This window comes from Gopherus evgoodei, chromosome 6 (assembly GCF_007399415.2).
Source record: "Gopherus evgoodei ecotype Sinaloan lineage chromosome 6, rGopEvg1_v1.p, whole genome shotgun sequence".
NCBI classification, from domain to species: Eukaryota; Metazoa; Chordata; order Testudines; family Testudinidae; genus Gopherus; species Gopherus evgoodei.
The window spans coordinates 74,723,858-74,751,144 of NC_044327.1; the positions used below are offsets into that span (position 1 = coordinate 74,723,858).

Below are 27,287 nucleotides of genomic sequence, written 5' to 3' on the forward strand. Positions count from 1 at the left end.
TCTATTATTCTCACAGCTTTGATATGTTAGCGTTGTGCCCCCTGAACAGCTCTACTCTGCTGCTGGAAAGCTGTGTCCAGTTCTGGTATCCACAGTTCAACAAGGGATGTTGGTACATTGGAGAAGATTCAAAGAAGAGCCACAGAAATGAGTGAAGGACTGGAAAACACGCCTTACAGTGATACACTGAGGACACACAATCTATTTAGATTACCAAAGAGAAGGCAAAGGGGGGGTTACTTGATCAAAGTATCTACCTGAGGAACTAACATTCGATAATGGGCTGTTCTATCTATCAGAAAAAAGTATATCAAGATCCAGTGGTTGAAAACTGAAACTAGACAAATTCAGAATGGAAATAAGGCATAAATTTTTAACTGAGGGTCATTAACCACTGGAACATTTTTCCAAGGATCATGGTGGGTTCTCCATCACTGGCAATCTTTAAATCAAGGTTGAAGAATTAATAATTATTTTTTAAAGATACAGTCTAATTCAAACAGGGAATTATTTTGGAGAAGTTCTGTGCCCTGGGTTATACAGGAGGTAAAACTAGATGATCATAGTGGTCCCTTCTGGCTTTGGAATCTAGGAAACAATGCTCCAGGAGGCAGCATGAAATTGAGAGGTCCGTGTATGCCACAGCCTCACTATTTGCTAAATAATTTATCCCTTGCTACAGAACAGTGCTGCACCATATAAGCACTCTTTATTTGTATTTATTTTAAATGTTTCTAGCCCTTATGGTTGCAAAGAGAGCCTTCAAAATGAGAACTGAGGCAGTGATATTCTCTTCAGTCTACAGACCGCTTGAATCAACAGTTCTGAGAAGTGCTAATTGCCCCCATTCACATCATTTGGTACATTAAGTCTGACATCTAAAGATAATAACCAATGAAGTGGGTTTTAGCCCACGAAAGCTTATGCTCAAATAAATTTGTTAGCTCTAAGATGCCACAAGTACTGTTCGTACTTTTTGCTAATACAGACTAACACAGCCACCACTCTGAAATTTAAAAAAGTTAGCATTGCTAACTATTTTATTGATGATAAAATTACCAATAACAGCTAAGTAATGTATTTACAGGGCAATTCCAATCCACTTCGCACAATTATGCAGAGGCCAAGAGCACAAGTTATTTTCTGCCTAGTTACTTCTTCCTTCCTCACAGCTTTTGCCTGGACAAAAACATATTGAAAATTATAACCTCAAAATGTAATAGCCAAGTGTAATGGTGAATTTAATATTAAAAAAATACAAACCAAGGAACACTGTGCTGATTGTATTAATTATTTTCAGGAAACTCCCCTCTTTTTTTTTTTTTTTTAAATAATTTTTGAACCTGGCACAGATTTCCAGTCTGCTACACAAAAACTAAGGAGCCTGCCAAATTATTTTGGTTCAGCTGACCACAGCAACTGCTAACAAAATTCTAAAAAACACTGTCCAGAATCTTCTCCATTTCACGGGCAGATGCTCAGAAAGTTTGCAGCAGCAATATCAAAGCTTGCACTTTGACTCAAGAAAACAGCATTTCATTGGGCTTACTCATTAGGAAGGTTACAGTACTACCAAGCCTAACTGTCCAAAAATCATTAGTTAGGCCCCCATGACTTAGTTTGTTTAAAAAAAAAAAAAAAAAGTAGTAATGGGGGGAGGGGAAGGAAGGGTTATTTGCCTTCTGTTTTTCCTAGTGTTTGGCAAACACTTTGATTTTATTTTCAGCCTTTTCTCCTCAACCATGAGGGGTAGAAGATTCTCATCTATTCACATGAATTCAGGAGCTGGGGCTTTAGGAAAAAAATCATGCTAATATGCTAACAATAAAACAATATTATGCTAATAATAACTGCAGAAGTTCATAGAATATCAGGGTTGGAAGGGACCTCAGGAGGTCATCCAGTCCAATATCATGCTCAAAGCAGGACCAATCCCCAATTAAATTATCCCAGGGCTTTGTCAACCTTAAAAACCACTAAGTAAGGAGATTTCACCACCTTCCCAGGTAACCCATTCCAGTGCTTCAGCACCCTCAGAGTGAAAAAGTTTTTCCTAATATCCAACCTAAATCTCTCCCACTGCAACTTGAGACAATTACTCCTTGTTCTGTCATCAGGTACCACTGAGAACAGTCTAGATTAGGGGAAGGCAACCTATGGCACATGTGCAGAAGGCGTCACGTGAACTGATTTTCAATGGCACTCACGCTGCCTGGGTCCTGGCCACTGGTCCGGGGGGCTCTGCATTTTAATTTAATTTTAAATGAAACTTCTTAAACATTTTAAACATCTTATTTACTTTATATACAACAATAGCTTAGTTATATATTATAAACTTATAGAAAGATCTTCTAAAAACGTTAAAATGTATTACCGGCATGCAAAACCTTAAATTAGAGTGAATAAATGAAGACTTGGCACACCAGTTCTGAAAGGTTGCCGACCCCTGGTCTAGATTCATCCTCTTTGGAACCCCCTTTCAGGTAGCTGAAAGCAGCTATCAAATCCCGCCTCATTCTTCTCTTCTGCAGACTAAACAATCACAGTTCCCTCAGCCTCTCCTCATAAATCATGTGCTCCAGCCCCCTAATCATTTTTGTTGCCCTCCGCTGGACTCTTCCCAATTTTTCCACATCCTTCTTGTCATGTTGGGCCCAAATCTGGACATAGTACTCCAGCTGAGGTATCACCAATGTCAAATAAAAGGGAATGATCACATCCCTTGATCTGCTGGCAATGCCCCTACTTATATAGCCAAAAATGCCATTAGCCTTCTTGGCAGCAAGGGCAAACCACTGACTCATATCCAGCTTCTCGTCCACTGGAACCCCTAGGTCTTTTTCTGCAAAACTGCTGCCTAGCCACTCGGTCTCTAGTCTGTAGCAGTGCATTGGATTCTTCCGTCCTAAGTGCAGGACTCTGCACTTGTCCTTGTTGAACCTCATCAGGTTTCTTTTGGCCTAATCCTCTAATTTGTTTAACTCCCTCTGTATCCCATCCCTACCCTCCAGTGTATCTATCACTCCTCCCAGTTTAGTATCCTCTGCAAACTTGCTGAGGGAGCTCCACACCATCCTCCAGATCATTAATGAAGATACTGAACAAAACTGGCCCCAGGACCAACACTTGGGGCACTCCACTTGATACCGGCTGCCAACTAGACAAGGAGCCATTGATCACTATCTGTTAAGCCCAACAATCTAGCCAGCTTTCTATCCACCTTATAGCCCATTTATCCAGCCCATAATTTAAACTTGCTGGCAAGAATACCGTGGGAGACCGTATCAAAAGCTTTGCTAAAATCAAGGAATATGCTAAAGGCAAGGAAGTTGGCAGCAATGAGGTTTTCTTCACAAACAAGAGTCTCTGTGTTTATACGTAGTGATAAAGACTTAATTTTGGTTAAAAAGTTCAATTCATGCAGAAACTGGTAGTTTAGGGCTTACATCGTTCACCAAAGAGTATTTCTTACCTACCATCAGCTAATACATTTTTCAAAGCTTGCTTAAGGGGGTTTAAAGGCACTCCTATAAAACACAGAATAGTTTACATAGCATAGGAATATATCTGACCTCTTTAGTGTGTTGCAGTAATATAAAATATGCCCCCCTCTCCTGCTATTGTTATCTTGTCCAATTTTTAAAGGTATGTATATTTGGAAGACTACGGTGTTCTTTTCTTCCTTGCAAAACCCACACTTAAAGGTTATATTATTACATATCCTAGCAACCACTTGTGGCTGATTTACTGTGGTCAACAGTCTAATTATTGTAATACAAAATAATCTCAATTATATGGATTAAGAGGAAAAGCTCTAAAATACGGAAAAATTATTTGAATAGAATCTGTTTTATTAAGATTACTCAAATATTAAAGGTTTGAGGCAAAAGTTCTTGAAATTTAGCTACAAGCTACACAGACACACAAATTCAGAAGGGTAATGTAAAAAAATCATCCCCATCCATTGTTTCAAATCCTCACCTACTTTTATTGATTAACTGTGTATGCAGGTGAGAATGAATTTGTACTTGATATTTTCTTTAGTATTAATCAAAATATTGATAATCATATGTTGCTAGCTTTTTAGCAAAAGGTAATTGTTTACTGGTATAAGCCCCAGGTCTGAACTAGGAACTCACAGGTTGAAATTTCAGCACAAGACCATCATCTTTTCCTGTATATAGTTTGGGTACTTTAAGGTTTTCATAAAAACACATATACATAGTAAAATTTTAATTATTATTATTAGTCTGCTCTTCATGAATATTAAGAAGAAGGGTCTGTGATCCACACTCTTTCCTGCCACTTTTGTATAGCTGGCTACCACCTTATAAACTGTAGGTGACTGCATTTTAGTGGTGTACAAATATATATATATTTTGGGAAATGCCACAGGATGAAAGGTAATCTGTGATTGTAACAGGGTGGCCGTTTCTAGGGCCCTGCATAAAAATGCAAAGCTTCTGTGCTGAGCCACAATGAGTTTATGAACTAGAATTTTACATGAAGATACTGATTCTTGCTGGCAGATGGGTCCTTTTAGCTCCAGCCAGTAAATAAAAGGGGTTGGAGTGTCCCTCTGGCGCAGAGAGAAAACTAGGGCCTGGGACAAAGGAGGTTCTTCAGGGGAGTTCTAGAAACAATCTAGGGGAAGAGCCAAAGGCTGATGTTTAAAATTTTCTTACTGTTATCCGAGGTACCACTAAAGTAGAGTCCTAAAATAGTAGTAAGATTTGTGTACATTGGAGCTTGTTATTTGGTGTTAGAAAATAAGACTACTTATGCAGGAATTTTGGTAGGGAACCTGCTCTTTCATCTGATTATTATGAACATTTTGTTTACTCTGGATCAAAATAATCCACATTTGTTTTATTTTGCCAGAAACTAATTACTTTCAAAGAACTGCTTCCTATTCTGCTACCCTTGTACAAAAATCAAGCAAAGTTCTTGTCATAAACAGATAGCTAAGGGTTAATGTCTCTTTCACCTGAAGCACCTGACCAGAGGACCAATCAGAAAACCGGATTTTTTCAACTTTGGGTGAAGGGAATTTTGTGTCTGAGGTCTTTGTTTTCTGGCTGCCTGCTTTCTCTGAGCTTTGGAGAAGTAGTTCTGTTTTCTAATCTTCTGTTTCTAAGTGTAAGAAACAGAAGATTAGAAAACAGAACTACTTCTCCAAAGCTCAGAGAAAGCAGGCAGCCAGAAAACAAAGACCTCAGACACAAAATTCCCTCCACCCAAAGTTGAAAAAATCCGGTTTTCTGATTGGTCCTCTGGTCAGGTGCTTCAGGTGAAAGAGACATTAACCCTTAGCTATCTGTTTATGACAGTTCTACTTACTGAAAGAATTATAGAGGGATATGTAGCATCTCAGGGCAGCATTTGTCTCCTGAATAAGTTTTTCTTCATTGCAAAGTGTTACTCTGCCAAAATTGTGGTTTTGTAAATTGCATTTGTCACATCCTTTAAACTTGAATTAAATTAGAAAAAAGTGAGGGGAAAAGAGTTTAGATTTCTCATTTTACTACCGGAAGCAGCTTTTAAGAACCAGGCATAAATTTGGGTTCAAATTTTAATAATTTGGCTTCGAAAGCAGGATCCTAAAGTTAGATCTTAAAACATATATTTAAACAGCTGCTTAATATTTTTTTTTCCTTCAAAATCCCAAGTATCCCATAGTTCCAAATGACCTCAAAAGGAGCAAATGAGTACTCAGCACTTCTGGGTATCTGCCTGACTTTGCAAATCAGGATTTTTTAAATCTGTTTTTAGGCTCCTCTGTTTGAATAGCTTAGCCCTAATCAATCATTTTACTTTCCTACATCATCAGTTTTACTTTGGGGGATTCACTAAGCATCATCCTTCTCCCATCCCCAACATATCAAGAATGTCATGACTGCTGGGAGGTTGGGAGTTTAGGAAGTCACCTGAAAAAAAAATCTTGAGTATTCCTCAGACCATAAGTGGCTCTTCTGGGGCAAAAGCGCCACTCAAGACATCAGTCCAAAAAGCAACAAAAGGTGCAAAGATTAACTGTTCCATACATAAAATGACAATGGGAGGAGGGATCAAAGGAGAGAGAGAGAGATGCGCACACACAGATCCTCAACAGTGACAGGGAAGTCCCTCCTTGGTGCACAGAGTAGGTGTAAAAGGATCCCTCTGATGTATTTTCTTTTAATCCAGGCTAGAAGTCTTCCATTGTCCCTGATGTAACTACTCCAATACCTACTCAGAGGGCTGGAGTGACTTCCACAGGCTGCTTGAAGTGGGATAGAGAAAATGGTCTTAAGAACGTGAAGTACTGAAGCATAGTTAGAGAAAGAAAGTTAATTTGCACGAGCTTTCCTTCTCCTGAGTTCTTCCTCCACTTGCTGTCACACAGCTTGTAGGAGCTAACTAGGGCCCTACCTGATTCACAGCTGGGAAAAACACATCACAGACCATGAAATCTGGTCTGTTGTGGTTGTTTTTTTGTTGTTTTTTTTTAACCTTATACTGTACAGATTACATGGCGGAGATCACAGTTTCTCAAAGCAGGGGTCCTGACCCAAAAGGGATTTGCTCTCTGCCGCCTTCAGAGCGGGGCTGCTGGAGAGCAGCAGCTATTACTTCTGCACTGCTGCTGCTGCCGCCAGGTGGCGATACCACACCATGCCACTTCTGTGCTGCAGCCTTCAGAACTGTGCGGCCGAAGACTGGTGGCTGCTGACCAATGGCCCAGCTCACAGGCAGCACCAGAGTAATAAAGGTGGCAATACCACACCTTGCTATCCTTACTTCTGTGCTGCTGCAGGTGGCGGCTCTGCCTTCAGAGCTGGGCTCCTGGCTAGCAGCCACCACTCTCCAGCTGCCCAGCTCTGAAGGCAGCACTGCTGCCACCAGCAGCGCAGAAGTAACGGTAGCAGTACCACAATCCCCCCTACAATAATCTTGTTTTCTCTCTCTCTTCTCCCCCCACCCCATCTCCCCCAAACTCCTTTTGGGGTCAGGATCTCTACAATTACAACATTGTGAAACTTCAGATTTAAATAGCTGAAATTGATCAATTTCACAGTTATAGGAGTTTAAAAATTATGAAATTTACACAGTGGACCATGAATTTGGTAGAGTCTTAGAGATAAAGGTTGGGACTTTAAACAAAAGGTTGGCCTTCTGTGGAGAGGTCAGTCAGTCAACAGCCTTCTTGTCCATTAGCACTCAAATGGCCATTAAGAACAGTATGCTAGCTAGTGTGCTGGAGTGGCTAGGGTTTCACATGATTGACATGCTAATAAATTATAAGAGTTTCTGCCATTTTAAAAACAAGAAGAATATAATTGTAATAGTTACAGTTTTACTACATCTAGCGGAATTGAAGATCTTGCTCTACATAAATAAAGGCTGAGGATTGTTTGATTCTCCAGGTATAGTTTCAGATTTTAATAACTAACTATTAATGAGCTTGTTCCATGAAAGCAGCATGGACAGACATTATTTCAACAATGTGCAGTAGCCATCAATGATCAAGGAAGTTAACTCTTGTCCTGTGCAAATGAAGAGTACCAGTGCCTGATTAACCACACACAAAATTGGTGAAACTCGGTTCTGTATAAACATAACTACTGCACATGATAATATTTAACAACCCCAGAAAGTTCACTTGATTCAACTCCATGCCTCAATGTAACTGTTAAATTTTAATATGAATGAGCATTGAGTTTGAAATTCTGGTTTCAAATTGGCTAGTGAACTGGCACATTTACACCACTAAAGAGAACACAACATTCATGGTACTGTGCAGTCCAACTTTTTACTTAACAAAAAGAAGAAATTATTTTAGTTTTTCCTTACACTTTGTATAGTTTCTAAGGGTGATAATGACCTCCTAATGCATGGCTGAGTTATGGGCCCAAAGCAAACTTGTTCAGCCACTCATTAGTTGCCAGGAAATGCTCTCCACAATGGTAACTGCAAATTGAATGGAATGTTGAGAGATTTAAATTATCAGAATAGGTACTGCAGAGCATTAATTCTCTGTTTATGAAACACCAAAACCCCACAACCTTGTCCCAGAAACAATAAAAAGCATTTATACTAAAATAAAAAGGCAAGCAACATGTGAAACAAAGAAAATCTATTTGTAATGGGAATATTAAAATCTTTTATAGTGCAGCCTTATGCAAATTGCACAACAACGTGAATTTATCCAAAACTCTGGGCACCTTTGACATAGATTTAGAAAACACAAGAACCTAGGAACAAAATAAAATTGGCCAAAGCAACAGCACTTTTTTCCTCCCTCAATATCACACAATATAGCCAAATGCAACTTTTGTAAGACAGAAAAAAGCAGAAGAGATGGATCAACAACAACATTTGCTATTCCACTAAGCTACAGTATGGCAATGAAAATTATAGTGATGAATTTCTGTGAGTTACAATACAAAGGTCGAAAAACAAAAGAGGAAGCAAGAACATGTACTAGCTGCAGACTAAGACTGGAGAGTAAAATATTCCTGAACCAATGCTTGGGATACTCTACCTCATAGGATACATGATCTTTGGGGATTTTTAACTACCCAGATATCAGTTTGACATTAAGCACAGGCAAACAGACATCCAACCAGAAGAAGAGACATCTGAATCTATTGTTTATCAATAAGGCTACGATTATGTTATGGAAGTTATGGAATCCATGACTTTCTTTGACCTTTGAGACATTTTCTGCCTCGACTGGGCAGCTGCAGGCTAGGGAGCTAGGCTAGGGAGCAGGCTAGGCTAGGGAGCAGGCTAGGGAGCTGCAGGGGGTCACCCTGCCGCCCGTTATGGCTAAACAGCTGCAGGGAGTCTGGCAGACCCTGCAGCTGCCCAGCCACGATGGGGGCAAGGGACTCCCCACAGCTGTCCAGCTGCCCTGGGATGAGAGGGCCCCGCAGCAGCCAAGTCCCTTGGGCCGGGAGACTTCAGAACTCCCAATGCACTGCAGAGTGTGGGACCCAGGAGCCCCAGCAGAAGGGTGCGGAACTCACCTACCCCTTTTGTCAGAGCTATTTTTAGTGTAAGTCAGGGACAGGTCAGGGACTTCCATTAATTTTTGTTTATTGCCTGTGACCTGTCCGTGACTTTTACTAAAAATATGTGACAAAAACTTAGCCTTATTTATCAACAAAAGTGAATTGACTGTGAACACTGGAATTAAAGCATTAAATTACTTTATTTCACTTTGCTAACGAGTGAGTTCACAAAAGGTAGCAAAATTAGGGCAGAAAATTTTAGAAAACACACATTGGGGGGCATTCAGAAATCCATTGGGTAAGGTGCATTGAAAGGAATTATTAACGTTCACCATTGTAAAGTAAGCCCTGGGAATCCAAAGAGATTCCATAACTAAGGCACAACACAATTGCTCTGAATGGAAGGAACAGAGGTGTCATATGGTTGAATTAAAAACAAGTGGTAGAAGATATTAGATTAAGTTAATAAAACCTAAATTGTAAATGGAAAAGATGAAAGGACACCAAACAAAAGACAAAGTTATTTATGGACTCCAGGGAGAGGAAAAGGCAAGAAAATAGAATGAGTTACTGTTAACCAAAGGAGTCAAAAAGGGGACGGGGGGAGAGAAGGGTGTTGATATCTGTACTACAATATATGAGAGAAAAAAAGCAGGCCCATTAACAATGTCCAAGTAATCTAGCTTTAACAGAGGAAGGCACTGAAGTTAATAGCTCAAAGTTTGCTGACTTAATGAACTGGAATAATAAATACAGAAGGGAAATCTGACCTATTAGGAAGTAATGAAAGTTATTTTAAAAAATAGTTATTGAGGAAAAGCAGGTAAAAGACTACTGAAAAATGTGAATAGATACAATTCAGTCAGGTTAAGTTGCATGGAAACACAATCAAGCTAGCAATCAGATGCAAGCGGTAAGAAAGGTTATCCGTGAACATGCAACAAATGCCGAAGATGTGCTGGGAGTATGGAAGAAGCATTTTGACAAAGCGCTGAACCCTGTAGTTCATCCAGACGCAAGCATTTTAGACGTGCTAGATAAACAGGGAGGCTTGCAATAAAGAATGGATATCAGCACTGAGCTTCCAGCAGAGGAAACAGAAAGAGCAGGGAAGTAGTTAAAAAATGGCACAGTTGCAGGAATAGACATTATAATAGCTGCACTGCTAAAAGCCAGTGGGACAAGTGCTATCAAAGCATTAGAAAAAATACACTGAAAGTTGTGGGTGCAAAAGGACGTACTGAACAACTTGCTAAAGGCAATGATTGTACCAATCCTGAAGAAAGGAGATTCTGTGGATCAGAATAATTATAGAGGTATACGCTTATTATCAGGGAAAAATCATGATGAAAATAATTGTAAACATGATTAAAGCCAACTCTAGAGGAAGCAGGAGGCAATGAACAGTGACTCCTCTGACTAGGCTGAAATTGCACTGGTCAGACATTCACATGGCAATTATCATCCTGTACACTTGATTTCTATCCTTAATAAAAGAATTGAAAAATACTGTGATCCCTCTCCCACCCTGCCAAAAATCACTAAGAGTTTAAGAGAAACAAAAGTAATTAGCAGCAAGGATTTATAAAGACCAAAAACTGGCTTTATGGATAAAAATACAAAATTAGAGAAAGTACCAAAAGTGATAGGTATATTTGGATATCAGTAAAGCATGTGATACAGTAGCCCATGAAATTCTACTACAAAATTATTTTCTCTCCAAGCAATTGAATTGAACATTGACTAAAAGTTCATAGGGCTAATCTACACTAGAAGCACTACATCGATGCAGCTGCGCCATGTAATGTTTCTGGAGAAGATGCTCTACGATGAAAGGAGAGAGCTCTCCTGTCAACATAATACATCCACTTTCGTGAGATGCGGTAGAAATGCAGTGAGACAAGCTCTCCTGCCAACATAGTGATGTCCAAACTGGTGCTTAGGTCAGTGTAACTTATGTCACTCAGGTAGGTGGCTTATTCACACCCCTGAGTGACGGAAGTTATACCGAAGTAAGGGGTAGTGTAGACCTGGCTACAGATAAGCAATATGGCTAGTTTGTGAGGAGGAGAGAAATGTTTTGCCTGGTAACACAGCTATCACGTTAGAGTCACATTATATGCTGTTTAAAGAATAAATTAATGTGAACAAGGGACCTTTCAGCTCATGCCCACAGCATCCACATGGGGGAGTTACAGCACAGCACTTTGGTGCTCACTGACATTTGCACCTCATCCAAACTGCAGAGCAGTAGCAACATGCCCTTAGAAATGAGTCTGCAATAAGATACACAGTATGAGATCAGTGCAATCTGAGGATCCATATGCAGAAGCATGATATTATATGTGTAACCACACATGGAATACTGCGTTCAGTTTTAGGCCACATCAGAAAGATGTAGACAAACTGGAAGGAAGTTAGAGGAAGAACAAAAAAATGATTAGGAATTCATGAGGGAATATACTGATGAGAAAAACGGAAGGAGCTAAATATGTATATTTAAGTTTGCTACAATTAGGAGCGGGACAAGGCAAGAGTTTATAAATACTGAATGGATGTAAAACACCCGGGAAGAAAAACAATTTAGGATAATATTCCTAGCTATATTCTTTTATTATTAATTACTATTTTGCAGCGAAATGAAGTTAAGAATGTGAAAATATAATCTGATAGCAGAAACACTTCCTGTCAGTCAGCTCAATCAGGCACAGAAATCCCACTGGGAAAGTGGAGTAGAAGCCCAGCATTTGAGACAGTTGAAACTAAACAAAGAACTAGTACATGTGCAACAGGAAATAACACTTCTTGAGCAGAGAGAAGGTCTCAGTGACACAACAGAAGTCAGAAGTGAAAAGATCTTAGAGATTCTATAAAACTAGTGATCCATAAAAATTAAAAATGCATACCTCATATGTTTTCGTTTTCAATTCAAAACACAAATAATGAACTCAATTCAGGGAATTCTTGGGAATTAATGGCTTTCAGTTGTATGTTAGTGTGCAGACTTTTCCCAACCAATTATTAGGCTACAGAAAATATCCTGGACCTGCCAAGCTTCCTGAAATCAGTAGTCCCTAATTCCGTTTATGAAAGTGCCATGAACAGAAATGAAAGGTGAGTTTAAAGGCAATTTTCCATGTATTGCTTTACTTTTATCACTATCGCTTTTCTTAGTACTACACATCTTTAAAGTCTACACTCCACTTTGTAAATCATTTGTTAGCATAGGCCTCTATTTTGGCACTTAGTGACCAGATCACTACAATTATCGGTGCTATGATCTTGTCAGATCTCACAGGATCAGACCACATACTTGGTGCGCAATCCTGGGCCCCACTGAAGTGAATGTAAGTGTTGCCATTGATTTCAGTGGGGCCAGGATTTAACCCATAGATGGGAGACCTCCAAGGAGCACAAGTGCTGCACAAAATGGTATTGGTGGAATTTCTCGACTCAATACTGGACTAAGGTCCTGGCATACTATTAGTAGGCGCTGGCATTCTGCCTCAATGCACCTGCAATTCCAGCTCAGTAAGAGTATTCTTCACTTCTTGTCCACCCCAGACACACTCTGTCTACCTAACAGTAGTGCAGTGAGGTCTAATTCAGTGCTTGCACAATGCTATAAGGTCCTCAGAAACAAAAAAAACGAAGTGTTGTTGTAGTGAAATAACAAGTATAAGTTAACTACCACATCCACTTGCTCTGGAAGTTGAACTTTTATTTCACTTAAATACAATGTATAATTAACTCATATAGTGTTTTTTCTGAGATACTTCAACATTTATCACTTCATAGCATCAATGGGCTTTGGATCAAAGACCTCAAATGTTTGAGGGTTTTTTTGGTTAATGAAGTTAAGAAAATTGTACCTGAAGATAATTTCCAAAGTAGATTTATCAATTCAAGCAAATCATTATATTTTAGTCGACAAAACAAACAGATCAGTTATGTCCGAATTTGTTTCTGAAAATATGACTATTCTGCTTTCGATAACATATAATATATCTGCATTATGCTAAGATCCAGATTCTCAAAACGTCAAAAAGGTATTTAGGCACCTATTTCACACTGAAATCATTGGGAGTTAGACATCTAAATGCCTTTGAGGATTTGGGCCTAATCCACAAAGACTACATTTTAAAAAACCCAGAAAACATTAGGATAAACAGCTTAATTCTACAGATTCCAAAAATTTTAAAATTAAACCAAAAATGTATTTTTAAAGAAGCATATAGTTAAATCTCCAGTCTACACTGAGATTTATTATAACTCTCATTGATGCAATTATTGTTAATCCCTATAGCAAGTTTATCAATATGCAAGTTACCTTACTGGTGGAAGCAGCTCCACTTGTATGTGTTTTGGGAGGCTGACTGGCACTAGTGCTTGCAGGCTTCTTCCGTGAAACAAACGCAAAAATACAAAAGGGGGGGGGACAATATGTCAGAAATAAATTATTGGTAAAAAGGAGCAAAATACTGCATTAAAAAAAGATTCTGAGGGTTCTGTTTCTTGGACTATTTTAATCAAAATACTAACAAGTTCATTTATATTCAGTGTCTGCTTTACAAGTCATCTGAAGCAGTTTTCAGAGTTATAATTCAGGAATTTAGATCACCAGAGATCATTTGAGATGGTTTTCTTGTGAGCAGAGCAGTTATTACAGACTGAATTATTTTGCATAGTTCCATAAATCTTATATTAATCTATACTATTTCCTAAAATTGAGGTGCTCATTTTGATTAACAGAGAAGCCAAATGTAATCTGTATCTCAAGACACTTCAATAAAAGTAACTGCTGTAAACTGAAGTCAGATAGCTTGATTTTTTAAATTAAAACCAAAACACAAACATTTTTTTTTCCAAGCTTGCACTGTATTTAAACCTGCATCAGCAACATGCCCTGGTTCCTTCACATCACATTTAGATTACTGCACAGAAATTATACTGGAGAAAAGCTTACAAAGGCATCTGTGAAAAAGTACTGTGGATGCAGCAATAGTTTCCCTTCTTGATGACATGTGAACAATGTGGTGCAACATGCAGAGAGGGAGAAATGAGGCAAAGAGGTGCACAAAAAATACAAATACTGACAGGTAGAACTGAAGGCTTTCAAATTAAACAACTGTGTTGTGCAGAGGGAACAAAAACACAGCAAGTAATTAATTTCTGCATGACTCCAGTTTCATGTCAGTGTAACTTCAATGATACCAATGGAGTTACATTGGTATACAACTGGAATGAAATTGTGCTAAATCAGAAGTGGCTAGAAAAATCAACCTTGAGCAATGAATGCAAAGAAATGTTGGCTTTTCAGAAGGAGCAGATAGAGAAAACCTACTTAGAGACAGAAGACCTCTCTCAGGTAAGTGGACTCCTGAGATTTTACAGCTTCAATTGGAGAGACTGAATGAGTCTCACACCACAATATCCCATAGCTCAGTGGTTAGAGTACTCTCTTTAGAGATGGAAGACTCTCGTTCAAATCCCACCCCCCCACACACACACACACCAAGCAGAAAGGAGGGAATTGAGCCGTCTCCCACATCTCAGGTGAATGCTCTAACCATTGGGCTAAGAGCTATAAAGGTGGGCAACAGTAGTGGCACTACCATCACCAGGACAGAGTGAAACAGGCAGCAACTAACTCCTTCAAAAAGCAGTTTAGGTGCCTACACTGTCTGATTCCAGGCAGCTAGTTCCTGTCTGTGGATCTCTAGGGACCTCCCTGCAGCCAGATGTGGGTACCCATCTTTGAGACAGAGGCGGGGCTTACCATCCACTCCCCTCTGGTCAGTATCTCTTATCGGCTACCTCAGGCTGCTCCCCCCGAGTGTCCTGGCTTTTATAGATCGTATTCTGAAATGCCTATCTGTCCCCATTCATTGCATAGGGTGCCGAACTTAGCTTTGTGGATTCCGGTGCTGTTCATGTAATTTCTAGGTGCCTCAGAGTTAGGTGCTGTGTCGTTCACTGTTGCAACACACACTGTAATTCCACCCTGATGTCTCAGGTGAAGGTACATACCCACCAGGGTTAAGGTCCAAAACCTGCACAACGTTTTCTCAGAATAAGTAGTTTAATAATAGCCTTCTACAGAGTCTTAGCTAGCTAGAAATAGATCTTTTCAGCAGGAACCCAGAAACAGGAATGCCAAACTTCAAACTGCAGGCTCTCAGCTCTCATCATTACTACCAAGAGGTCATTTTTTTCTCAATTAAGAGTAAGAGCTCAGCTAGGGAATTTGGCATCAAGCTGAAAAGTTGTGCTCAGCTCACTGAGGAGGTGGAAGGATACTGTATAGGAAAAACCTAAAAACTACCCTGTAAAGCCTAGTGAAAAGGGACAACTGGGTTCCCAGGGTGCACAATTCCTTCCAGAAACCAAGCAAGAAAGGAAGAAGCACTTGCTTAAGTCATCCATGTAGGCACAGTAGAGAAGAGTCTATCCAAATTATACTGTATATATTTCAGTTGTAAACAAGGGTTAACATATGTTTTACAATGATTTATTTTTCAGTAGCTTTTCCTGTATAAAAAGTATCAGATGTATCTGTTCCTTCTGTTGTTTCTCATATCTCTTGATTTTTTTTATTTAACAGTAGCTTTAAGTGTCAAACACTGTAATAAACGTATCTCTGAACCTCTCTATTCTTGAGATTGTTACTTATCAGCTATAAAGAAATCAAGAACCAGAAAGAGGACTAATCCTGACACTAATTAGCATTTGACAACATACTAGTCTGGTACACGTAATGCAGAGGATCAGGGAGACAACACTTTGCCCTAGGTAATATATACAAAGTAGGCGTTTCATAACAGAGTAAGATAGTTTAAATTAGCCTCCAAAGAAAACCCTGTAAACTGATTCTGACATGTCTTGCCTTCGATGCGATAAGCACGTCCTCTTTTCCCTAGACCTGAGGTTCATTACTCTAGGTAAAATAAGCACCCTGCTGCTGCTGAAGCAAGAATTTACAAATGGAAATGCGGAAGTAGCTATACTATAGCCTGGAAAGTGGCAGTTACAAATTTAAGGTCAGGCATATATACTTGATGACAGTGAGTTGTTGTACATTCTTAAAGAAGATGAGTTCGTGCAAGAGCTTAGCTAGAGATTCTGGTGGAGACAATGCCCATGTACACTTCAGGCTCTTGTACAAAGGATCTCTCTAACAATATGGCACTTATTCAAAATTAGCAAGTCCTTTATACAGTTAATTTCATTATGCTGCATTTATTTCTTTCATAAGTTATTATGGAATGTATATGCCACCTCCCTTCTGTAGCAGGAGCACTGACACTAAAACAGAGCACCCTCTTCTTACAAATCAGACTGTTTTAATCTCAGTATTTTTCCTCTTTTAGGGTAACTCTTGTTTTGGAGCACCCGGATGTCACTTTTGATCATTTCCTTGCATAGACAAATGTTCATGGTCATAAACTGTTTTGAGTTGTAAATCAAATCACTCTTACAAGTTAAAAAAGAAAAAGGTAATTTGAAATAACCCACATCAAACCGAACTGTTTAGGTTTGGCAACACAGCACTAGCTATAAACAATGATTCATACCTTACTAGTTGAGGGACTTGGGCATAACAACCTTTACCTTTATTCAAGTAGGCTGGAAAAACTTGGGCACAAAAAGGAGTGTGCAGACAGAATCAGAGAGGGTGTATTATAGTAACAATTGTTCCTTCAGGCAGCATCACACTTAATCATCTGGCTAAAATCAGCTTAAGTAAGTGAGAAGACCTCAAGTTACAGGCAAATTACCATTCATCTGGGAAGTGTCAAAGACACCACTGAGATTTAACCAACACAATCACTAGGCTGATTGAAATTTCAGTTTTCAGATCTTTTGAATTAATAGAGAGAGAGAGACTATGTTTATTACAATATGTTTGGTATTACATGAATTTCATTAGAAGTATCTGGTGTGACCCAGAAGACTAGTTAGAAAACTGTCTTTTAAAAAGCACCGTATGAGCATTTCCCAATTTACCAGCATTCAGAAGACTGTTAAAAACACACTTATTCAAATCCACAGATAGTCTGCCCACCATGTGTAGTGTCCTCCATGCACAAGCCTGGCTTGGTTTCTGTGCTGCCCTGAGCTTCTCCACAGCTGCCTGACACTAGCAACAGCAGACACAAAGTGCCTAGTGACAGTTAATGCTGCTGCCAGGAGCATTGGCTTCCATGGATTTTTTATAAGTTAAACGGAACAAAATGTGCCACACAGTGGCACAGCCAGGAGTTCTTGACTCCTGGCCCTGAGTTCAATCTTAGAGACCTGTCTAGACTGCTGAATTACAAATACCAATTCCAGATAAAGTAGCATTTGCAGAGATAAGGTGCTCTTCTAAAATAAATACATGGACCCTGATTCTCCACTCATGCCAACATGCAGATTTGAAGTGACAGGGGAATCAGGGAAAGCTCTTTTCACACAAAACCGAACAGCACAAGATAGATTTATAATTTTTTTTGGAAATAAGAGCTATTAGTGAACACCACTAGTCAGATGTCTTCAAGTTATTACTTTGCTGTTTAAAAACAACCAACCATAAAAATTATCACAGAATGAGTAGATGTTCTCTGCTATATAATCGTACATGCTGGAGTTCATTTTAATATAACACAGTGTTCTGCATTTATTTACCTCTGTGACTTCTGATCCTTTTTTATCTCCAGGTTTAGAAGATGCTCCACTTTTCTTGTCACCATGCTGTAAGAATAAAAAAAAGTCATTAATAAGATTAATAACTAAATCTTATACTGCATCTTCTATATAAAGAGAATCTCAAATGCCTTACAGACAGTACATGTTGGGACCACATTATTCACTATAATCAAGATCTCCACAGAGTGAATCAGGACAATTATTCTTCATCACCAATAGACAACAGATAACGTTTTTAGGAGACATGAAGCATAACTTCAAATGAAATCAGAAGCAGAATTTAAGCAGACAGAACAATTATTTTCATTGGTAGAATCTGACAGAACAGTAAACTTAACACTAGGGCTCTTCTGAAAACTGCTACAAGACATTCAAATACCTGTATCTGTTTTATAGCTCCTCCTCCAGCAATTCAGTGCTCCTTAACTCTATTTTGGTCTTTGATTCAGTATTGCTTTAGATCCTGATCTAACTCCCACTGACTTCAGTCGATGTCGGATAGGTGCTTACAGAGAGTAGCATTACTTACTGAATCATGAACACTATTTCCAACACCTAAGTTTTCCTTGAAGGCATTCCATCCAAGTTTTCACCAGGACCAGCAGTTATACTGTTGGTATATGACCAACAATCCCTGTCACAGTTTAGAGCTAGCTGCACATTTGACCTCTCTCAGTCTCTCTCTATCCCCCTCAGGAGTTAAGCCTCTTGCCTTCAGCAGTCCTGGGGTGGAATCCCATGATTCTCCCACACTTAGATGACTCCATGCACCCCCTTATGTACCAGCCATGATTACTCAGCAGGCCTCAGTGGGTTCAGGTCCTGCAAGGCTTCCCTTTGGAAGCTCTGACCAGTGGTGAATATCAACACAAACAGCCTTTGCAAACAAAAAAAGAGTGTTAAATCATAACAATAGGAATAAAACATAACACGAGGAAAGGGGTTTTAACACAAGAAAGAGGTCCACACACATATTTCCATTACGTAAAGCTTGGGCAGGCCTATCTTATCCCAAACCCTAGGGACTGAGCTTGTCTGCTCTCCAACTCTCTCTGCTTTGCTCTGTCCTTTTCTTCAGGGACTGCCTATTAATTCCAAAGTTCTTTGATTCATTCCCCCCACCCCTGCCCCGGAGCCCCACTCCTGCTGGTTACAAGCCAGCCAATGGAACTCAACAAGTATAGAGATGAAACTTCACACAAATGGCATCTACACTGTCCCTTTAAGTACCAGTATAGGATGCTATCTGAAGAATTTGTCTGCTTTCCCACATAAATACAGTTAGCTCCTGGTGGAGTTAACCCACAAGACACACCAAACCACCTAGTCTTTAACTGATCTGAACCTCTAATCTGAGCTGCATGACACACTAAAAGGTATATACTACCCTGAATCCAGAAGAGCAGGTCCCATTGATATCAATGGCATTTCTATACTCAGACTGAATGCAGTATATGACTGTAAGAATGAAGTGCATGCAATACCAGAACAATGCCCAGCTTTTCAGATAAGATATCTGTTCATACTAGGGCTAACAGTTCTTGCACTGCTTTACTGTACCTCCAAACAACCTGTGTTGTTGCTTTTGTCTGTTTCTTTAGGGTGGGGGAATAGCTTTAAAAACAGTATCATAGATTTATAGTCCAATTTAATTTATGACAATGGATTTGTTTAGTTGCACCTCTGCCCTCTTTCTGGTTTCTCTGAGCACGCCCCTCGAGTCCCCTCTCTTTGTCCCTTTACCTGTTGTGGGGCAGAACTTCACAATTCTCCCACTCTTAGACCAGACCCTGAGCTACAGTACTGTGTGTATTAACCGTGCTTAGCTAGCAGGTACGACTGAGTTCAGACACCCACGGCTTTTCCCTTCAGGTATCCATGACCAGTGGGGTATTCAGTGGCCAGTCAACCTTCTTAAAACCCAAGTATTGTATATTTTAAGAACAGGAACAAAGCTCTTAGAAAACAAAGGATTTTAAAACAACACTTATGTAGGCACGTCTATCTTACCTAAAATCTTACCATCATCTGAAAATAAGCTAGGCAGGCATAACTTCTTCAGATGCCCCTGGTAGGTGCCTGAGTATCAGTCTGTTTCCCCAAATAACTCCCCCTTTTTTGACAGAGACCTTTTTAAACTGCCATAGTTCTTTTGGTCTTCTGTGTTGCTAGGCTTTGGTCCTCTGGACAAAATCAGTCCAGTAGGCTAAGCAGCAGATCAAGTCACACTCCTCAGAGACAATGGCTCTCACTTTGTCCCTTAACACTACTTCTGAGGGAATTCTGCACACAATATTTTAAAATTCTGCAAATGTCAATAAATAAATGTGGAGGCTCCAGCATGGCAGTGGGGAGCACAGGCAACTGGCTGCATGGAGGTGGGAGATCATGCTGTAGCCTCCCTCCCACTCCCTGGGACATGAGGCTGCACCCGCCCTAGACACAGTGCAAGGGCTGGGCCTGCCCCAGAAATACTCCAGGGAGCTGCCCTCCATGCCAGGCACACCAAGTGTGGGCAGGCAGGCTCAGCCCAGCAGGATCCAAGTGTGGAATGCCTTGATGTGAGGGGATCCAGCTGTGGGGTAAGAGGGTTCTGTGTGGGGCAATCTAGGTGTTGGCTACTCGGAGGGGGGGGTCCAAGTGGGGGTGGGGATATGGATGCACAGGGGTTCATTGGGTGAGCTCCAGGTACAGCGGCAATGGGACTCTGCAGCGGGGTGAAGGCGGTTAGGGCTCAGCTGGGGGGAAAGAGTGTCTGGGTGTGGGACGATAATACTGCCTCCTGCTGCCCCAGAACCTACATGGGGCATATCAAAAGCATCTTCTAACAGATGCTTTTCCCCTGGGCATGTTGGGTCTGGGGAGGGGAGGCATGGCAGAGGCTGCCCCAGGGCTCCTCTGGACCGGGGGAAGGAAGCTTGGGGCTTCAGCCAGCCCAGGGCTCCTCTGGACAGAGGGCAGGCTCGGGGCTTTGGCCAGCCCAGGGTTCCTGCAGCTGGGGTGTGGCACGTGCTCTGGGCTTCTCCAGAGGGGGAGGCTTGAGGCTCTGGCCACAGGGGGGAGAGGGGTGCAGGGGGTCTCAGAGGGCACGGGCATAACCTGGGGCTAGCCTCCCTAAAGGGAGGGCTCCACCCATGCAGGAAGGGTCTGGGTGCTGGGGGAGTGGGGCCTGGTGAGGTAGGAGTCCAGGTGCAGCTGGTTGGGGCTCAGTGGAGTGGGGGTGATCCAGGTGCGGGGGGTGAGATGAGGCCCAGATGTCGGCTCCAGAGCAGGAGGATCAGCGAGGGGTGGTCTGGCTGAAGCAGTGAGTGGCTCAGCAGGGGGTTCCGGGTACCAGGGTGATCTGGTTGCAGAGAACTGGGGCTCAGCGGAGAGTAGTTATCCAGATGCATGGGGCGGGGGGTGAGGGGGACTTGACAGTGCAGTTCAGGTGCAAGGGGATCGAGTGGGGGGGCAGGAGCTGCTCTAGATGCAGGTGGAGGAGGTGCCCAGATTCGGGCAGGGGGAGGGACTCAGTGGGGATTCAGATGTAGGTGATTGGGGCTCAACAGGCAGGGCCAGGGGTGGAGCTCAGCAGGGGAGTCTGGGTATGGGAGGGTCTGGATGTACAGTGACCACTCCCCATGCAGCTGAGTAGCAACAGAGGAAAGAGCAAGGGGTGGGGGGAGCCATGGGAAGTTTCTGAGGGTGAGTCTGACCTAGACCTGGCCACACCTTGCAGGGGAAGTACACTCCTCCCCTACCCCTAGCCCAGCCTAGCAGCTGAGCCCAGCACAGGGTAGGAGCCACCACCTGGATGAAGCTGGGGAGGCCCGGTTACAGGAGGGTTGGGGCTCGACTGGGGTGTCTGGGTGCAGGAGGGCTCCTGATCCCGGGGGTGAGGCTTGGTGTGGGGGGGCTCTAGGTGAGGGATGAGGTTTGGCCCAAGGATATGGGTATGTGGGGGGATCTGGATGCAGGGGGATTGGGCAGATGAGGGTGAGTGTGACCCAGCTCCAGCCAGGGCATCCCCAGTCCCCTCCCTCCAGCAGTGATTTCTCTTTCCACCAGCAGCTCCAGGCACCCAAAATGATGTGCCCACCTGTTGGGGAGGGACCCATGACTGCTCTTGCTGCTTCCCTTTGCTTCCCCGTGAGAAAGTCATTTTTCTGCGGGGAAGCAAAGAAATCTAGACATGAATTCTGTGCGCATGCAGTGGCACAGAATTCCTCCAGGAGCAAACAACGTTCGACGGTGAATGGTGGCTTATGTTGATCCACTCTTTCCCATCTTCCTTTCCCCGCTCCCCCCATAGCTTTCTATTAAACTAAATCAACCTATTCATACAGTAAACATCCCCATAACCAGGTCAATAAACAGTATTCGTTTTATTAGAACATTTTTTTTATAATTTCTATAACAAGTGTAATTAGTTAAGGTGAGCTATTGTCAGCAGTGCCCCTTTGCCATGTACTTTGACCAAAACAGACAGTCTCTACGCAAAAGAATAAATGGACACAAATCAGGTGTCAAGAATGATAACTTCAAAAACCAGTCGGAGATCACTTCAATCTCCCTGGTCACTCAATTACAGACCTAAAAGTGGCAATACTACAACAAAAAAACTTCAAAAACAGACTCCAGTGAGAAACTGATGAATTGGAATTAATTTGCAAACTAGACACCATTAAATTAGGTTTGAATAAAGACTGGGAGTGGATGGGTCATTACACAAAGTAGAACTATTCCCCCTACTGTTACTCACATCTTCTTGTCTATTGTTGGAAATGGGCCATTGTGATTATCACTACAAAAGTGTTTTTTCCTCCTGCTGACAATAGCCTACCTTAACTGATTACACTCGTTATAGTTGGTATGGCAACACCCATTTTTGCATGTTCTCTGCGTGTATATATATATTCCTACTGTATTTTCCACTGCATGCATCTGATGAAGCGGGTTTTAGCCCACAAAAACTTATGTTTAAATAAATTTGTTAGTCTCTAAGGTGCCACTAGTACTCCTCGTTCTTTTTGCTGATGCAGACTAACATGGCTACCACTCTGAAACTTATTAACATTAACGTCTTGATCAGCAAGGTGTGCATCTCATAAATTAGAAAATAAATGAAGAACAAGGACAAGCATAAATAAAAAGAAGAAGGACAACGTGTTAATCGTTAAATCTGGCCTACTCTCAGGCTGCAGACATGGCAGACCAAGCTGAACACCCAGCTTCAAGGCAAACTTGGCATTCTTGAGGCTTGGAGAGAATGTCATTAACTTCAGCTCTAACCCATGGTCCTAATTAAACAGGGACTTGGAGCGCTGGAGCAGTGATGCTTCCAGTAACTGGGCAAGAGGTGAAGTCCATGGGTCAGATTCTCAGCCACTGTAAATCAGCACAGCTCTATTGATTTTAACATTGATTTCAAAGGAACTATGCTATTTCACACTACATGAGAATTTTGCCCTACATTATTAAGAAAGCCATAACCTCCAACTGTGAAGAAAGATAAAGATCCACGTTTTTCTTCATCCAGAGGGAATGAAGATTAAAAAAAAATGGGGGGGAGGAGAATCCAGGGGAAAGTAAGTCCCAAAGTTAGGGATGAGAGAATAGTCTATGATCTCACTTGAGCAACTGATTCAAAAGAAAACTGCCTAACAAAAAAAACATTGATCCTAGATAGTTTTCCCTTCAAGTAAAGTGTCTTGTTGTTTAAATAAACTTATTTAAAATTAAAAAAAAAAAAACTCAGCAGGTCAATCACTTCACTGCTTTTGCTTCTGTGTCCCCTCCCATGTGTTATCTGTCTGGCCTATATAGGTTGTGAGGTCTGTGAGGTCTTCAGGACAGGGGCTACCACTTACTATGTGTTTGTACAATACGGCCCTGTCTACACTGAGGGGACTATCTTCATAGTTATGGTGCCAGTGCTATACCAACATAACCTCACAGTTTAGACATAACCTATGCCAACAGAATTTTTGTTCTTGTCACTGTAGGAACACATCCTCCCCAAACAATGCTACCTAGGTCAATGGAAGCATTCTGCCGCTGATCTAGCTGTGTCTGCACTGGAGGTTAGAATGGCATACCTGCATTGCTCAAGGGGATGGATTTTTCACACCCTAGAGCAATATAACCATTTGACACAAACTTTAAGTTCAGACTAGGACTAAGACTCTGATCTTGGTTGGGATCTCCAGCGGGTTCTGGATAATGACTAGTTTCCAATTGAGTAGATGTATGAGTGTTTTTTCTGTCTCAAAACACATGCTCAGTTTGTATTACATTGTTTCCAGAACCTGTCATTCTTTATACTTTAACGAAAGACTTTCACTGCATCAAGCTAGTACTACTGGCACAAACTTGGTGCAATACTTACAGCTGTAGTGTTCAACCCTCAGGTGCCTGACAGTACAATTCCATGGAACTCACATTTCTAATTATGTATAGAAAGACCATTCATCAATACTGGATAATGAATTCAAATATTGACTTAAAACAGTGACTGAAGTTGTATAATTAAATTATTTATGTTCCAGCAAACTTTCTACAGGAGTAGATCTGATGTAAATAATGATTAGCAATGTCATGGATTTCTCATATCCATATATAAATTTAGCAATTTAATTGATTCAGAGAACTGAATTTTTGGTGAGACAAAGTCACCTTATATAAAGTATATTTGGGGGGTATAAACTAGTAGAATGCAAATACTATAATCACAACCTATGTACGTTATTTTATGATTTCACTATAACCTGTAAAGTCAGAATGCTTCCCTATATGTCTAACACATTAACTTGCTAAAAACATACAAATAAAGGTTAGCGAAAAGCAGATACACCTATCCCATAGAGCTGGAAGGGACCTCGAAAGGTCATGAAGTCTAATTTTCTGCCTTCACAGCAGGACCAAGTACTCTTCCTGATAGATTTTTGCCCCAGATCCCTAAATGGACCCCTCAAAGACTTAACTCACAACCCTGGCTTTAGCAGGCCAATGCTCAAACCACAGAGCTATCCCTCCCCCAAAAGTAATCTTTGGTAGCTCAAGTATAGCTAAACTGCAAAGTTCCATCAAAGAACCATGGTTTACTTAGGTAGGTTCAAACAAGTTAGCTAAAAAGAATACCTGCAGCCAAGAAAAAATTTATGAAAACTTGTACCAACTAGGACTCTATTCAGAGTGGGAAAGAAAGAGTCCAAAATTAACTTAGCCTTTAAAAAAAATAATCAATCCACCACTTATTAGATTCCCTTTCAGACCACATCCTTGATTTGGTTAAAGGATAAATGAATTATCAGATGTAAAAGAGTCTGCATTTTTTCAGAAGGTTGTGAAAATAAGCAACAACATCCACAAAGCTATTTTTGAATGCAATAGCTTCACTAAAGAGTTTATGGAAGTCCCTCTGAAACTGCAAGGCATGTATTTTAATAGACTATATACAGAAAATATAACTGGACAATATTTCATATTAAAATATCATCAACTTAAAATTTCAAAGTTTCAAATCACACCTTCTACACAAAAGTATTATTCTTTACTAATTTAAGATGAACATACAACAATGAATGCATCAAGTAACTAGATATTCTGCTGAACAACATAACCAGTGCATCAGTGTCTAACTTAATATGAAGTCAGTGACTCCATAGTTCTTTCTTGATATAACTGATAGTTGCTTCCTCATTCCTTCTCCTGCAGCCCCACATACTGTAGCTACCTTTTAAAACGTGGAATACAACATAGCCAAGCTACAAAAGGGAGTAAGACTGTACGTCACACATACCAGAGCAGGGTGAGTTTCCCCAAATAGAGGGTGGGGCAAATTCACCGCCCTGTAATGTTACTGAATGCAGCAGAGTTACACAAGGAATGCATTGGGCTCAGTCTCTAACCTTCAGCACTAATGCTCCCCCACTCTCTACAGCCGTGTATTCTTGATACATTCGCTGGCAAGAGCCACACCCCCAACCCGAGAGATTCAAATCCCTCTGTCAATAGCAGAGCTGGCTAGATTTACCTTCGCATACCACCAGCTTGCAAAAGCCATGGCCGGAACGTGTTCCTCCTATAAGATAATCCCTTCCCTCCTAGCACAGCGGAGCGTTTCAAAGGGCACAGGCTCAGCACTCTAGAGCCAAGCGGGGGCTGACCCCGCCACTGGGGCAGGCGGCGCTCCGGCAGCGGGGCGGGGTTTGCGCTCCAGGTTGGGCGTGCCGCTGCTGCAGGGCAGGAACAGGCGGAGGCGAGAAGGGCTGTTGCCGCGGCCTCGGCTGCGCCCCTCCCAGTCCCCACGGCTTTAGGGACTGCGGGGCAGATCGCAACGCGCCCCTCATTGCAGCGAGTCTGCCCTGTAGCAGCCCGGTGCAAAGGGCTGCGCTGGGCTGTTCCCTCCACCCCGCCCCTCCTACGGCGCGGAGCGGAGCTGCGCTGGGCTGTCGTTTCCCCCGCTCCGCCCCCCCCCGGGCCCGGAGCGGGGCTGCGCTGGGCTGTCGTGTCCCCCTCCCCCACAGGGCCCGGAGCGGGGCTGCGCTAGGCTGTCGTGTCCCCCTCCCTCCCCCAGGGCCCGGAGCGGGGCTGCGCCGGGCTGTCCCGTCCCCCAAACCCCCCCGCAGGGCCCGGAGCGGGGCTGCGCCGGGCTGTCCCGTTCCCCCCCCAGGGTCCGGAGCGGGGCTGCGCCGGGCTGTCCCCTCCCCCAACCCCCCCGGGCCCGGAGCAGGGCTGCGCTGGGCTCTCCCGTCCCCCGCCCCCGAGGGCCCGGATCTAGGCTGCGCTGGGCTGTTCCCCCCACCCCAGGACCCGCAGCGGGGCTGAGCCGAACAGCCCCTCCGCTAGCCCGCGCCAGCCTAGGGGCGCTCCCTCTTGCGGGCGCCGCTGGCACATTCCCTGCCCTGACATGCAGCAGGCAGGAAGCCCAGCTGGCACCCAGAGCCCTGGCACGGCGGAGCTTTGGGCGCCGCCCTTGCCCCGCGCCCTGGTTCCGACACTTACCGCTCTGCTCCCCTTGCCCGCAGGCTTGGAGGAGGAGGACTTCTTCCCTTTATGTGGCTGAGACATGGCCGCGGCGGGTCCTCGCTCGGCGCCTCTCTCGCAGTGTTTACGGGGCGATGTAACGGGCAAGGAGAGAGGGGCAGGTTACATGTAACTGCGAAGCAGCTTTTCCGATGCAGCCAAAGCCAGCTCTAGGCTGCAACCCAGTAAGTCCCTCCTCTTCCTGGAGCCTCGACTGCTGGACCAGCTGCTCTAGCTGCACCACTCCTCTGCCCCGGCTCATCCTCGCTAGGCTCAGTGTTTGCTGAGCAGGAGGGGACGGACTAGCTGCTCTAACTGCACCACTCCTCTGCCCTGGCGCATCCCCGCTGGGCTCAGTGTTTGCTGAGCAGGAGGGGACAGCTGCCTGAAGATGCTTGCCAGGCCATACCTTGCAGGCTTACTTGCAGAATGGGGCCTGGGCGTGGTCCTCTTGTTTCTTTTAGGCTTCACAGCTGAGCTGGGATTTATTCTTCTTCCTGTGTTAGAAACTACAGTGGGGGAAGGCATAAAATTCAAAGCCAGAGCAAAAAACTTTGCAAGACTCAGTGGGGTTTGGATCAGATCCATAGTTTT

The 27,287-nt window shown here is 42.5% G+C and overlaps 1 protein-coding gene across 11 annotated transcripts in view; it reads right to left on the minus strand.

The window, feature by feature from the left end:
- CAST (calpastatin) overlaps positions 1 to 27,035 on the minus strand; it is a 110,113-nt gene extending 83,078 nt beyond the window's left edge. For 2 of the 11 annotated variants that reach the window (XR_004001082.1, XM_030568033.1), the window contains exons 1-3: positions 26,673 to 27,033; positions 17,664 to 17,729; positions 13,327 to 13,398 (exon numbers count right to left, since the gene is read on the minus strand). Coding sequence is in view for 10 of the 11 variants with exons in the window: in XM_030568033.1 (XP_030423893.1) it covers positions 13,327 to 13,398; positions 17,664 to 17,729; positions 26,673 to 26,738 (204 nt within the window). In the remaining variant the exon portion in view is untranslated. Of the gene's footprint in view, positions 1 to 13,326; positions 13,399 to 17,663; positions 17,730 to 25,701; positions 25,844 to 26,672 lie in introns of those variants that run through there. The other 9 variants (XM_030568036.1, XM_030568035.1, XM_030568040.1 and 6 more) reach the window with 9 other exon arrangements.
- Between the last annotated feature and the right edge of the window lie 252 nt (positions 27,036 to 27,287).